This window comes from Coniophora puteana (genome assembly GCF_000271625.1).
Source record: "Coniophora puteana RWD-64-598 SS2 unplaced genomic scaffold CONPUscaffold_17, whole genome shotgun sequence".
NCBI classification, from domain to species: domain Eukaryota; kingdom Fungi; phylum Basidiomycota; class Agaricomycetes; order Boletales; family Coniophoraceae; genus Coniophora; species Coniophora puteana.
The window spans coordinates 357,749-370,819 of record NW_006913069.1 but is presented as its reverse complement, the minus strand read 5'-3'; the positions used below and the strand labels follow the sequence as shown (position 1 = coordinate 370,819).

General features: G+C 52.3%; 6 protein-coding genes across 6 annotated transcripts; 3 read left to right on the top strand and 3 right to left on the bottom strand.

The window, feature by feature from the left end:
• Positions 1–688: 688 nt before the first annotated feature.
• CONPUDRAFT_66193 (uncharacterized protein) lies at positions 689–3,401 on the bottom strand (the record flags this gene model as incomplete). Its single annotated transcript, XM_007776285.1, has 7 exons — positions 689–1,458; positions 1,533–1,797; positions 1,867–2,111; positions 2,167–2,543; positions 2,598–2,755; positions 2,805–3,182; positions 3,237–3,401. Coding segments are annotated over 7 exons (2,358 nt in total), but the record flags the coding sequence as incomplete, so codon positions are not given.
• Positions 3,402–4,408: 1,007 nt separating this feature from the next.
• CONPUDRAFT_77440 (uncharacterized protein) lies at positions 4,409–5,579 on the top strand (the record flags this gene model as incomplete). Its single annotated transcript, XM_007776403.1, has 6 exons — positions 4,409–4,746; positions 4,814–5,014; positions 5,074–5,195; positions 5,372–5,395; positions 5,440–5,501; positions 5,526–5,579. The coding sequence occupies 6 exons, from the start codon at positions 4,409–4,411 to the stop codon at positions 5,577–5,579; spliced, it is 801 nt and encodes a 266-aa protein (XP_007774593.1).
• Positions 5,580–5,984: 405 nt separating this feature from the next.
• CONPUDRAFT_77439 (uncharacterized protein) lies at positions 5,985–7,322 on the bottom strand (the record flags this gene model as incomplete). Its single annotated transcript, XM_007776402.1, has 6 exons — positions 5,985–6,502; positions 6,537–6,560; positions 6,615–6,659; positions 6,710–6,860; positions 7,070–7,132; positions 7,239–7,322. The coding sequence occupies 6 exons, from the start codon at positions 7,320–7,322 to the stop codon at positions 5,985–5,987; spliced, it is 885 nt and encodes a 294-aa protein (XP_007774592.1).
• Positions 7,323–7,795: 473 nt separating this feature from the next.
• Positions 7,796–9,851, top strand: CONPUDRAFT_159299 (uncharacterized protein; the record flags this gene model as incomplete). The annotated part of the gene is made up of 6 exons (XM_007776401.1): positions 7,796–7,900; positions 7,949–8,801; positions 8,855–9,048; positions 9,106–9,295; positions 9,347–9,421; positions 9,475–9,851. The coding sequence occupies 6 exons, from the start codon at positions 7,796–7,798 to the stop codon at positions 9,849–9,851; spliced, it is 1,794 nt and encodes a 597-aa protein (XP_007774591.1).
• A 405-nt stretch (positions 9,852–10,256) lies between these two features.
• CONPUDRAFT_159298 (uncharacterized protein) lies at positions 10,257–10,712 on the bottom strand (the record flags this gene model as incomplete). Its single annotated transcript, XM_007776400.1, has 1 exon — positions 10,257–10,712. The coding sequence occupies one exon, from the start codon at positions 10,710–10,712 to the stop codon at positions 10,257–10,259; it is 456 nt and encodes a 151-aa protein (XP_007774590.1).
• Positions 10,713–11,145: 433 nt separating this feature from the next.
• CONPUDRAFT_159297 (uncharacterized protein) lies at positions 11,146–11,986 on the top strand (the record flags this gene model as incomplete). Its single annotated transcript, XM_007776399.1, has 3 exons — positions 11,146–11,169; positions 11,222–11,506; positions 11,558–11,986. The coding sequence occupies 3 exons, from the start codon at positions 11,146–11,148 to the stop codon at positions 11,984–11,986; spliced, it is 738 nt and encodes a 245-aa protein (XP_007774589.1).
• Positions 11,987–13,071: the final 1,085 nt, after the last annotated feature.

Here is a 13,071-nt window from a genome sequence, read left to right as displayed (position 1 = left end):
TAAGAGCGCGAACTCACCGGGCAGTTAGTGTTGAAGGTTGAGTTAGTAGCTTGGTAGCTGGTAGGCTGACAATGGTAGTCGTTCGGTGGAGAGAGAAGACTTAGATGATATTCATGGTAGCGACTGTATATATATGACAGGAGCGTGTGAAGTCACTACCGTATTCGTAACTACTATGCAGTCCAAGTCCCGCGGTAATGCAGGACGGCTACGTAAGCAGAACGTGGCCCTATGCGATGAACGCGGAGCCACACGAGTGCGTAAGCGCTTAAAGTACCTATGGGATACTAAGCGCCTGAATAGACGTATGAAGGCGGTGTTTACTTGTAGACCTCGTAGAGGAACATCGCCGTACAGGAGGCTTCTGGATGAACCAATAAAGCCGTAAAGGGTCGAATACTAGACGTAAATCTGACACCGATGACATCTGAAGCTGAGTCATGCAGCGGCCACGTCATCGATCGGCAGCTGTACACGTTGACGTGTGCACGTATCACGCGTAGATCGGATGTAATGGCCCCGGCATTGTTCCGCCGAGTACCTGTGCCTGACGTCGACAGCAACCTCGAGCTCATCGCGGGCGACGACGACGAGGGGCTCACCTTAACGGCCAAACCTTGGCCCCCGACATCGGGCCTTTTTGCACCTTGTTAGCCTACATCAAATAAAGATAATGGTATAGTTATGTCTAAGCTACGTCATTAAGTCCTGCTACAATAAGGGTATCTAAGTCTAAGTCATCCTCTATGGGCTGGATATCACCGGGTTCGTCATCGTAGAGCTCGGCCTGCAGAGCATCATCGTCAGCCCTCCCAATGTCCTCGTTATCGTCGCTGTCGTCCCCGTTATCTTTGAGATCGCTGTCGTGGACTTCAACGTTAACAGCGGCGGCACCGGACAGGAGTGCCGGGGGAACAATGGGGGCAGGGATGCTGGCACTCTCCCCCGGCCCTATGTCAACGCTCTCGCCCGGATCGATAGACCCGTTGAATCCCTCCAAGGCCGCCATAGCCCTCAGCTTCTTCCTATGGATGTCGTTGCACCGCCCGCGTATTCGGTGGTGAATACCCACTTGCAGTGCCAACGCCGGATGCTGCTCTTGCAAGAGCTTCTCGCATGCGCTGAGATACCTATCCTCGTCGCGTAGGTACGTTGCGACACGCTTAATCTCGACGTTGAGGCGCTCAATCTCTTCGTACGCGCGGCAGAGCTTGAAGTAGTCGTCCATGGCGGCACGGGCAGCCGGCTTTGCCCAAGGGCGCTTAGAAACATCTTGACGCGTGTCTCGCAGCAGGTCTAGGTCCTTGAGGAAGGAGGTTTTCGATACCTCCTCCCACGTCAGGGCTCGCGCAGGAGGGCGGAGGGCGCGGGCGGCCTTGTTGTAGAGGTCAAGGGCGGCACGGATGGCTGCCGCGCGAGACTGTAGCGCCTTCGCGACATGTTGTCGTACGGAGTAGCCTATGGAAAATATTAGAAACCGTATGCACAGCAGCAATGCATACAAAACTCACCCATGCCCGGTCGATTTGCACGGTCCATCTCTAGAATCCGGGCGACAAGGAGGCCTTCAAGCTTGTCCAGGGTACGCTGATATGTGCGCTTTGCGACAAGCCGTCCGGCTTTCTGCCACTCGTCGTCAGCTGACGTCCACCTCGTATTGATCTCGAGCCGACGTTCGATGTCTTGAACGAGCTGACACGAGCGGTCGTAGTTTTCCTGGGCGTGCCGTACTTTTGACCCGGCGATGCGTGCTGCGCTTGCGCTGCTCGCGTTGGATGTTGTGTTGATCCACGTGGGCTCGGTTCTGCATTTTTGGAGCACAGTGCTACGGGATGAATGTCAGGTAGAGTTCAAACATATGTATACATTGACGAGGAATGAGACGTACCCGTTATCCTGCATGCGCACTAGTGCTTTCCAGTACTCCATCTGCGTGGTCTCTTCCACCGGCTCGCTCTCGAGGCTCTTGAGGTATACCCTCTCCTCTTCGAGCCATGTCTTGAAAACGGCTGTGTCGGTGATCTTGAGGTGTGCCATAGCGATACGTAGGCTGGGAACACCATCAGAGATGATCTGCAGGGCTTGCCGGTAGTTGTTATACAAAAACGTGACTGCGTTGCGACGGTAAATACGGCCGGCTTTGCAGCAGACAAATATGAGACTTACCAAGGTTCGGGTATACCTCAAATTCGTCGAGATACTCCAGGTAAAGGTCGATGTGCTGCTGACGATGGAAGATACTTGCGTGTCGGGTGGGTATGGCAAGGTCGTTAGTCTGCGAGAATTTGCGCTCGCACCCTTCGAGGTCTTCTGTTCCAAGGCCCTCCACATACGTGGAGAGGTGATCAATCTGGCAAAGACGACGGTGTGAGTGTCCATGGAAAGCGCCCACCAGGCAAGCATGTTCCAGCTGCACGGCAAGCGCGCCTAGGCGCGTGTTTGCGATCGTTGTATTGAACTTGCATCCTATATCGTAGCCGGTGCCAAGGTTCTTGCCGAACACATGGAGCATGCGCTCAATGATAGCAAGCGGGTATTTCGATCTGTAATCCAATTAGAATTATGGAATTGATTATAGATATACTACCGAGACTCACAATTCGCCGCTCTTTACCATGTCAACGACAAGGAGGGAGAACCCATGCCGACAGACAGCGAGAAAAATACCCGTCTCATCGAAGACACTCCACATCTTCTTGGTAATATCCTCCTTCATGTTTTTCCAACGAGCCGCACATGGATTTGCAGCGATGTCCTGTATATAGACATAAGTAGATATTGCAGCTACGCGGATAAATAGTTACCTCAGCAGTGAGAGCGCGGTCAAGCTGAGCGTTTGCCCACTTGTTCACCGTCGCACGATCGATGTACCGGTCCGTACGAACCTTGAGCAACGTTGGCAATTCGGATGACTCGGTGGGCCCGTCGGCATTGATGTTGTTCGAACGCTTGAACACCCGCTTCAGCGAGTCGTTACCGTCAATGGTATAGAGGAGTGCGAATTTGAGAGAGGGCTCATCCTTCAGCTTATACATGCATGCTGGGCAGACGTGCTTGAGGCGCCAGTTCGGGGAGTCTCGGCGGAGCGCCACGTGTACAAGCTGGTCCACTTTGGCCCGGATTTGAAGGTAGATGTCGAAGGCAATGCTGAATTGTCGCGTCAAGTGAATCTCGAACGGGACCTTTGTTCATGCTTCAGCGGCGAGATACAGGAGATAAGCCAGGAAAAAACTCACTTCATGTAGGTCACACAACGACCGGACATAAGCTTGTGTGGATTCACGAGGGTTCCGTCCCTTGATAACACGATAAAGCTCGAGGGTGTCGATACTGAAAGCAACATCTGGGTCGACGGGCGCCGAGGGTATAAAGCCCTGCCGTACGATGGCAGGCGCAACGTTGCCAGTATAGGGGACACGTAAAGCGGACGAAGAAAGGACTAGGTGGCGTGGTGAGAAAGAGAAGCTCTTCAGCGTCTAATTCATTACGGCACTCACCGAATACATCCACAAGTTTCATTTGCATCGTCTTTCGTACCACTTCCTCCATCTCTGAGTCGGCACTGGAACCGCCCGGTGCATCGGTCTCGTGGCCAGCCTTTTCTCGGCTCTTCTCCAAGGCCCATGTCATATAGGCTTCGGTAAGTTCGTCCATCTGCCGCAGGAACAGGTCATCCCGCTTGACCGTTCGCAGGCGACGACTACGCAAGTCGCGAGGCCGCTGTCTGCATAACGGCTCAGCATTGCGGACGACAGCAAGTCGTCGTGATGAATACCCACCGGGGAGGAGCTGACCCGCTTGCAAGCTCTTGCAGCTCGCCGCCTGCATGGCTCAGGGGTAGGTAGGCCATGCCGTCAATCACCTCATTCGCATCGTATCCGTCATCGAGGAAATCCCCGCTGCTAGCCTCTGCGGTAGGAGATGTATCCCTACGCGCAGCTTCAGCCATCAGGAGAGCATGCCTCTCCTTGTCCGTCATATCTATTTCGAGGTAAGCCAGCCCACAATCATGCAGTTACTAAAGACTTACTGTGTTCCCGAGCCTTGCGCCTCTCCCGTGCGGCCGCCCGGAGTTCATTTGGTCGAAACGAGCCCAGCTTTGAACCGGCATTGTCCCCTTTTCCGGCCACTCCAGAAGGCACATGCGTACGGATTGTCCTGCTGCTGGATGATTTTCGCGTACCCTTCCGAGTTGACCCTTTCTGGCGCATCTTGGCTACATTGAGTTGATCTGTTACAGTTGACCACACAGGTCATTCAGCATTTCTTGCTACGCTGAGGTTCTGTTTACAGCACACGTGACACAAGCAAATGCGTGCCCCGACGCGCCGGTGGAAATTAGCATACCAGCTCCTGAAAGGTAGATGCCTGTATTACTCACTTTCCCCTTGACGTTCGCTCACTCACGATGCCTCCAATTTGTTTCAGAATCACAACAACCTCAACAACAACCATAACACGTCGGTTTGAAGTCGTTGTCGAAGTCGACACCGAGCGACGTACTTCCACCCCAGCCACGCATACCCCACCATCGAGGACGTCTGAACGTTCTATACCTGCATCGGCGCCCCAGACACCACATGGAACCAACGACAGGCGTATTCGCTTAGTCCTTCCTGCCCCCCGATTGCCTGATGAAGCACACGGGCCATCGCCAGCGCACACATCATCGAGACGTGAAAGTCACGAACGCAGTGCCAGTCCCGACAGGGTGCACGAGCTGGTGTCAATGCGCACGACATTTAGGTATGTCACATTGTACACTATTACCTGCTCACACATGTGAATGATTGTTTCGTGCGGAATTGTCTAGCATGCCGGCCTTCGATATCGTCCCTCGACAACTGGAGGGAAAGATGCATCGGCTTCGTTTGTGGCTCGACGGCCGCTATGCAGCCCACCACAGCCACCTCAATGTCTATCATCCCACCGAGCTCCCGTTACCTGAGCCTCAAGACAACCAAAGTTACTTTGTTGTGTTCCGTGGTTTGCAGACGGGGGTGTTCTATACACGGTGCGTTATCAGCTCGAGTCTCTACAGGGGTACCAAGCTAATATGAGTATTTTATGTAGGCATGAACTTCATCAACGCGTTCGACGCGTGGAGGGCGCAAGATGGGCAGAGTACGATAATCTCACCGATGCCATGGTCACCTACCGTGCGGCATATGACGATGGCGCTGTCATCGCTATACGTGAGGTCGGTTCCATGTTTTGGTCGGAACCATCACAAGAAGTCCGCGGAGTAACGACCTTGAGCATGTCTCCTAGTGAACGAGAGCTCTGGGCTCAGACAGATTAGAACCAGTAATGTAGCAATGTCGTCGATGTACTATAATTTAACTGTGACTTCTACTGCTGGATGTGCGAGTGCATCTGCTATCTACTGCCCCCAGTAAGTACTACTAGGCCATGAATAATCTAGCGTTGCTTGTATAGATGCTAGTCAAGTGCCCGAGATCGTGCATGAGTGCTATATTTCAGTTTGTGAGATGAGGAGGGTGCGTTGCGGCCGTTGCGTGTAGTTGGTGCACGGATTTGACCCAAAAGCCATGTACTCTCGTCTCGCGGCGTGCTAAGTCGCATGTCGGCGGATCGGTCCCTGGTACACACACTCGCACTTCCGAGTTGCACAGCACCAATGCCAAAGGCCCGAGTGTATTGAGAATAGATATATTACTATCTTCCTATGTCTCTGCACTGAATAAAAACTTTATTCGGCCTGTGGTTTAAGTAGGAGAAAGGTGTTCGCTATGAGTTCGCTATGAGTTCGCTATGAGTTCGCTATGAGTTCGCTATGGGTTTGCTATGGGTTCGCTATGGGTTCGCTATGTACGCGTCCGAGTGTCGGTCTCCCTTTTTGCATCCTTGCAACAACCGGCTCATTTTCCTTAACCTTCTTAAGCATAACCGTTGAGTGGATTACGTGTGTATTCCGACATTTACTAGTTAGTGTAGCAAGGTCATTTGGTAAAGATGTATGTTTATCTCAGTGATTTACGAAGCTTGATCCACTGCGCTTCCTTCGCCTCCTTCTGACACTGCTCCACATCCTTGGGCTCTAAAAAGCGTATCTTGGAGATCAATGCTACCATAGTGTCGAAAACATCGGGACTGAATTGGGAGGGCACACTTACACCGCGTGAACCAGATCCCCGTACAACAAGTTCTCTCAATACATCCATAAGTACCCAACCCTGTTCAACATGCTCCTGAATCTCAGTGCTAAGACCGACTAAGCCTGGATCATTCTCGTCATCTGTGGCACCACACAGAATCTCCCTAAATCTGTCCTCCCATATCTCCTCGGGTCCCCAGTTGTAGGACCAGCGCTCGAAAGCACGGATGGCGGCACCAAAGTCGGGAATGGCAAGAGGATGAATACAGTTGGTGTCTTCTGTACGTGCAGGCGACGTGTCACTTGCTCGCGGGCGAGAGGCGCATTGCCGAGAGGAACGTGGCTCAATGGGCTGTTCTTTGGCTCTGGATGTACCACTTAGATCTGATTGCAAGAGTGACTGAGTGATGCAACGTACCGAGCGCGTCTCCTGGACCCGTTACTTGCAATCAGCCACCTAATCTGCGTAATACAAGCCAATGAAACTAGAACTTACAATGCCGAACGGACTCTAGCCTTTTCATTGTACTGAGCGCGAACCCTACCGCTCGATTCAGTTGCAAAGAAGAGTGCCGAATAGGCTGATCTTACTCAGGATCGGCCAGATAGCGCGCTGTGGCTGCGCGTTGCGCTTCCGCTTTCTGTTGCTTGGTTTTCCGTGGTCGCATTGGCGGCGCGTGGGGGTGCGGGTAGGGAACGCGCGGGACGGCGAGGATAAGTGAGCAACGTGAACAGAGATAAGCTGCGGATGCAGGCGATGGCAAGGGCGCGCTGAGTCATATGGCATTAGTCACCGCGAATTACTGGTATTGACACCGCCGGGATTTGCCACGGAAGTAAAATTGTCGATCGCCTCTCGATCATCCCCCCGTCATTGTCTCTCCCTCGAAAGTTCCTCCGGTGATTTGAGTGCTCACGTCGCTATCGCATATGCCAGTCCTCATCACCTACCGTTGCTGCATGCGAATGCAACATATCTGCTTCAACATTCACCAACAGCTCTCCTGCGGATGCCTACACGGACATGGTTCTCACGGTTAGTGTTCTTTAGCAACAACGTTGGTGGGTTGTTTGCCGACTCCTTTATTATCCTTTGCTCTGGGGCTTACATTTGACTTACTCTAGGTTTCAGTTCGAGTGGGTTTGTCAAAGGTCCAGCTCGCAGCGGGCTGACCGCCCATTTCGCGCTTTCTGAGCAAGACATCAATGTCGTAAAATGCCGCCCTTTTAATTTTTGCTTCATCTTCATTTGTCGTCGTCACTCTCAAGGTCAGTAAATCACTTTCGACTGGGTTCGCATCATTGTTTGGCTGCACAACCTCACCAGGTCGGTCACTTTAGCTGATTGTTTCTTTAGGTGTGCGGCTATATGTATAGACACGGTGCCGGAAACTTGCCAGCATGTAAGTGAGGCGAGTCTCCCTGTTGCAGTACGTGTATATTTCCGCGTCTTTACAAGCACACAAGTATGCTGACAGCGGTTTCGACGTGTGTAGCCTATTCTACTTGAACACGCCTTGGCTCTGATCACGTGCCAGCGCACCGCTCCCGAGCCGCGCGCATTTTACCATGTTGATTTCGCGCTTTCGCTGTGGCAAAAATATTAATTTATTCAGTATAAATATGCATATGCAAGGCGAAATTTGCGATCGATTCGACTATCGACCACTCTTCAAGATGTTCAATGGGCAAGACTTCGACTTCCACGGATTCGGCGGCTCTGAGCCTCCAGCGTCCAGCTTTACAGATTTGCTTACGGATGATACTTGGATGGCTGGCTCTGTAGGTATTTTATCTGTGGCCTGTGTGTCTATACTGATCTCCTCCGAGTACTACTCGCCGCAGATGATGCCCCTGGATCCGGTCGACGCGTCTTTTCGTCCTGCAAGCATGCCTTACCCCTCTTACTATCCAGACGCTGTCGCAAACACGTCCTCAAACACGCGTTCGGACACGTTTTACGCGCCCTCGCTGCCCTCGACAATTGCAAGTGTGACACCTTACCAAGATACCGCCAGTATCAGCAGGACCCCTCTTCACTCTCCGCCAGCCGAGCCTCCTGTCGAGGGGCGCCGGCTTCACCTAAATGACCTTCTCACGGCACCAGCAGGCCCCGCGCCCGTCCTCTCTACGCAACAAGCTACTGGTACCATCGCCTCCTCCGCCAGCCATGACAAGACCGCAGTCGAGGTTGCAATGGAGGCCTGTCGGTGGACTCTATCCGCGAACACCAACAGTGAGGTCGATGAGGAGGAGGGAGGGCAGGAGGACTCTGATGCCAACGCCAGCAGCGTCAGCGCTGGCAACGCCAACGCCGGCAGCGCCAACGACGCCAACAGCAACGACGCCAATGGCAAGAAACGTCCCGAGAACTCATGGTCGTACCGCAACCCCAACCGCCCGGTTATCCCCACTAAACCCCCCGCAAAGCCCCTCACTGTTGAGGAGCGCGCGAAACGTGACGCTCTTCGCGAGCAGAAAGCCGAGCGCGACGCCGCCTTGCAAGAAGACGTGAAGGCACGCATCGTCACTGACGACATCATTGACTCACTGGCTACCAAGCACGCGGTTCCCTTCAAGACTGTTGAATCAATGTTCTTCCGCGCCCATGACAAGAAGAGCCGCGAGGTCCGGCTCTGGAACGCGAAGGTTTTTCATGAGGCCCCAAAGATGGTCTATCCAAGTAAGCCCTTCACCTCCATTCCTCGAGCTTGATCACTCATGTTTGTGCCGCAGATGGCCTCACGCGTCAGGAGAAGGTCAAGATGCTTCAGGATCACGTCCGCGAACAGGTGTACACCCCGGAGCAAGAGCAGGCAATGATCAAGGCCCTCGAGGAGCATCGTCTTATCTCAGCGTTGGCGGTGCGTTGTTCCAATCACGCGGCAAACCAAGACGCCATCGAGACCACGAAGAAGATCATCAAGCTTGTATGTCTTGTTCACTCGTCTATCTTATCTTGTTCTAACCGTTTTGTCGTGCTCCAGCTCGATGACCTCCGCACCCGTGCGGGTATTTACGGATGTGTCATGTTGGTGCGCGGTCACGTGGACGATATTATCGAGCCGGTCATCTACGGGACCGACAACTCCGAAGACTTTTTTGATGAGCAGCTGGGGGTCGCGGCGGATATGGTTATTCGTAAGTTCGAGTCGTGGGTGTGCAGCTTAAACGAAAGTGAGTCTTGTATTCTATCCTCGTAAATTAGTCTCACCATTTCCATGTTAGACCTCGACGAGCGCGAATCGAACAATATTGGCAACGTCCGCAAGCAGATTACGTCCGAGGTTATCGAGGGCCTACGTGAGTGCCTATTAACCTCGCACGTGCTACAATATTAACAGACTGCTCTTTAGGCTTTGTCACGCAGAAGGACAACGTCAGGATGTCGTACGAAAACTACCAGGAGGGTGTTGTCGAGCTCTATGGCGCCAAGCTGACTGGATGGCCCAAGACCATCCCGATGATCAGCCCCTCCAACATCAGCAAGAGGGTGACTTTACGCCGCCTTCGCGACATGCTCAAGCGCAACGAGATCTTCTGGGAGACACTCGACGGTAAGCGTACATCAAAGCAGCGCCGCCGTGTCACCAAGGCCACTGCATCCAAATCCAACAAGAAGTCCGTGGCCAAGGGCCCCGAGCGTGCCTCTGCACAATCGGCGTCCTCGCATCGCAAGATCGTCAGCCCCGCAACGATTGAAGACTCTGATGTCGACTCAGAGGCTGACTAAGTAGTTTTCTCTGATAAATTAAATCTCAATCTTATTCGTTTTCCTACCTACAAGTCTAAGTAGTAGTGCTGGCTTACCATCGGCCTTTGAGCTTTGTAATGATGTATTCGTAAATCTTCAATAGTAGTCATTGCTATGAATTCATTTGACTGGACCTGCTTGATGATATGTCAGGCCCGGCAATCTCCGAAAACATACACTTCAGCCGAGGGTTGTTGTCACCGTCGGCGCCTGCTGTTGTGACTCCCAAGGGGCAACGGTTCGGTTCAAGCCAACAACGACGGGAAGCACAAAGTACAACGACATAGCCATGCCGACAACAAAAGGTTCCCACAATTAATTAGACTTTGACGTGCACGATCGATCTCGGCATCTACGGTGTCGCTGTCGCTGTCGCCGTTGTTGCTAAAAAAGGCCCGATGTCGGGGGCCAAGGTTTGGCCGTTAAGGTGAGCCCCTCGTCGTCGTCGCCCGCGATGAGCTCGAGGTTGCTGTCGACGTCAGGCACAGGTACTCGGCGGAACAATGCCGGGGCCATTACATCCGATCTACGCGTGATACGTGCACACGTCAACGTGTACAGCTGCCGATCGATGACGTGGCCGCTGCATGACTCAGCTTCAGATGTCATCGGGTCCCCCCCAGCGAGCTCAATGCCGTGCCCGACGGTGAACGCGACACTTATCAGGGTGGTCCAACATAGATGCATAGCAGAGGGTATATAGAGTATGTACAAAAAAGCCCGGCACTCAGGAGATAAGATCTGAGGGATATACGTGCGCTCATCGCCGAGATATGCGTGCTCGTCGTCGCAGACGGCGAGCACGCTGGCCTGGACGACGTCGGGATGACAAGGTGACATCGGCCGGCATGTGCTGATGACATCTAGGGGCGTTTAGAACTTAATGGGGAGCTACACACGTGGAATGGCTTTATACGGGACTGACAGCTGTCAGCGGAGTGCCAACGGTTGACAGAGGGGAGGGATACACGCCAGCAAACGCACAAGTCCCCTTAAATCAGCAGGATTTTAGAAGGAACGCGGGGAACGGCGGAAACCAGACCTGCCAGATAGGTAGACTGACAGGTGTCATCAGTCTAGGGAGATATCATTTGACGGGAGTTATAGGTGTGAAAACGTTGAAAGTACTGCTTCCTGATCTCATTACGCTCGTGGGAACATTACCACATGACCGTGTTGGGTGGTCCGCCGCGTTAACGTTCTTGTCAACTTGCCTGTCAACCTCACCCCGCCAACCCTGTCAGGAACATTCATACCTACAGCCAGATACACAATGCCACGATCCCAGAAACCGAAGGTCAGATAGTCACATGTTTCAATAGTCATTTTTGACGCTCACTCGGAAGTAGCCCGCACGCAGCGTCCGGGGTAATGCACCGACATTCAGCAAACCACCCAGAAAGACACCAACGGGCATACCAAGAGTCATGCGCAACCGCTGGGAGCAGTATGTATATGACAAGTATGGAGACGGGCCAGCGTTCGAAGAAATTTACATCTCCGACGAGCAGCTGAACAAACACCTTCGGCTCCTCAATATACCGGAGTCACAGCTCGCGGATTACAGACGCGAGTATGACACATTATGGGAGGGGCATCTTGATAGTAACGGTGGAAAGGTCATTTGCCAAGGTGTACGTTCTCCATTATATGCGCTCTGCCAGCATTCATCTTTGTGCTCGTAGATGAAACCGTGGCCAGACGCGGACCCCAGCACGGACCACATTTGTGTCGTTCACATTCCCGACAAAAAAGACCTCGTGATCAGAATATGGGACGGCGGTCTTGAAGAGGAAGGTCAATTCTGTTTGGACGTTTACGACATGGACGCACAGATAGCTATCAACACGTCGGAACTTGGCTTCTCCTTTAATGTTGTTCCATTAGCAGGAACACTCTCGGTTCTTTGCGGTGGCCGCCTCCAAAGTTGGGAGGCCAGAACAGGCTGTACGCCAGAGCAGATTTTGCCGGGAGAAGAGCGATTTAGCGTGATTGAGGGTGCTTACCTTGCTCTTTGTCGGCCCAATCTTGATCCTTTCTGGTTCAAGATACCTACGAGGAATCGTGTACCTCCTGGTATAGAACAGGCTGCATCGCCTGTTCCTCTGTACTGAGTCCGTCTGAAATTGATAGGATTATACACTAGTCTTGTGGTTCAGTTCTCTCGATTTCAATATAGTGCACGTAACCGTAAGTACATAAGATATGTAACAATGTCGTTCTCAGGCTGACAATCCAATAGGCAATGTTACCAGGGTCAGCGCGTCAGAGTGTGAATGGCCCCACCCTCTGTCATATTACCACCCGCATATTTATGTGCTGCCCGTTGCTAGTTTATCTTCAGAAGATTTAACTGTCTAGATCATTAGTGCAATAGTAATCAGATGCTATCAGTTCACTCTTGCAAGGTATGGTGGCTCATAGATGGCAGCTAGAGCCGCGTCGCGCGCGGCGCAGCCTGAGTTTTCGCGTACCAAACACGTTGACGTGTGGGAAGGAATGGATTAGAGCAAACATGACTTAGATAACGAGAAGGAGCATGATGAGCTAGCTTGTGATGTCTCGTCCTACAATATGAAGACAATCCTCCGTGTCATATACACCTCCGAGGGATACCCAGTACATACAGTTTCTCCACATCCTAGTAATATGTCGGACCCATAAGGCCAGAACGCCAAGATCAATAGCATACTGCACAAATACCAGAGCACTTACATAGCCTACTACCTTTTACATCGATACACTTACATACTAGCGACATACTTGTAGAAAATCGAGGTCGCACGGGCTCGCGACGACGCACAGCGCATTTGTCCCAGGAAAGAGGAGGGTTCCCGAAGGGCAATCGCATGAGGATTTTGACTAACTATGACAGGAATATATACCATGAATATCTCAGATATAATAAGATAAGCTACGACACGTCATGATGCGAGCGATGTCAAATAGATAATTCCAACAAGACTAGCTAGTACTACTAAGTTACACCGTCACCTAGCCCGCCGCTCCTTAACATCATCACGTATTTGACACGGCGGCATCAGGAAAGTGACACGTTACTTTCCCGACATTTCGGAAGCGAAGCGAACATTTCCTTAATTTCCGGCACTTTGCCGTCCTTGTTGCTCGGGCCCTCCCTCCCGTAAATACAAAAGCGCAGTGAAAGACTACAATCTACTATTAATGTTGGGAAATGACG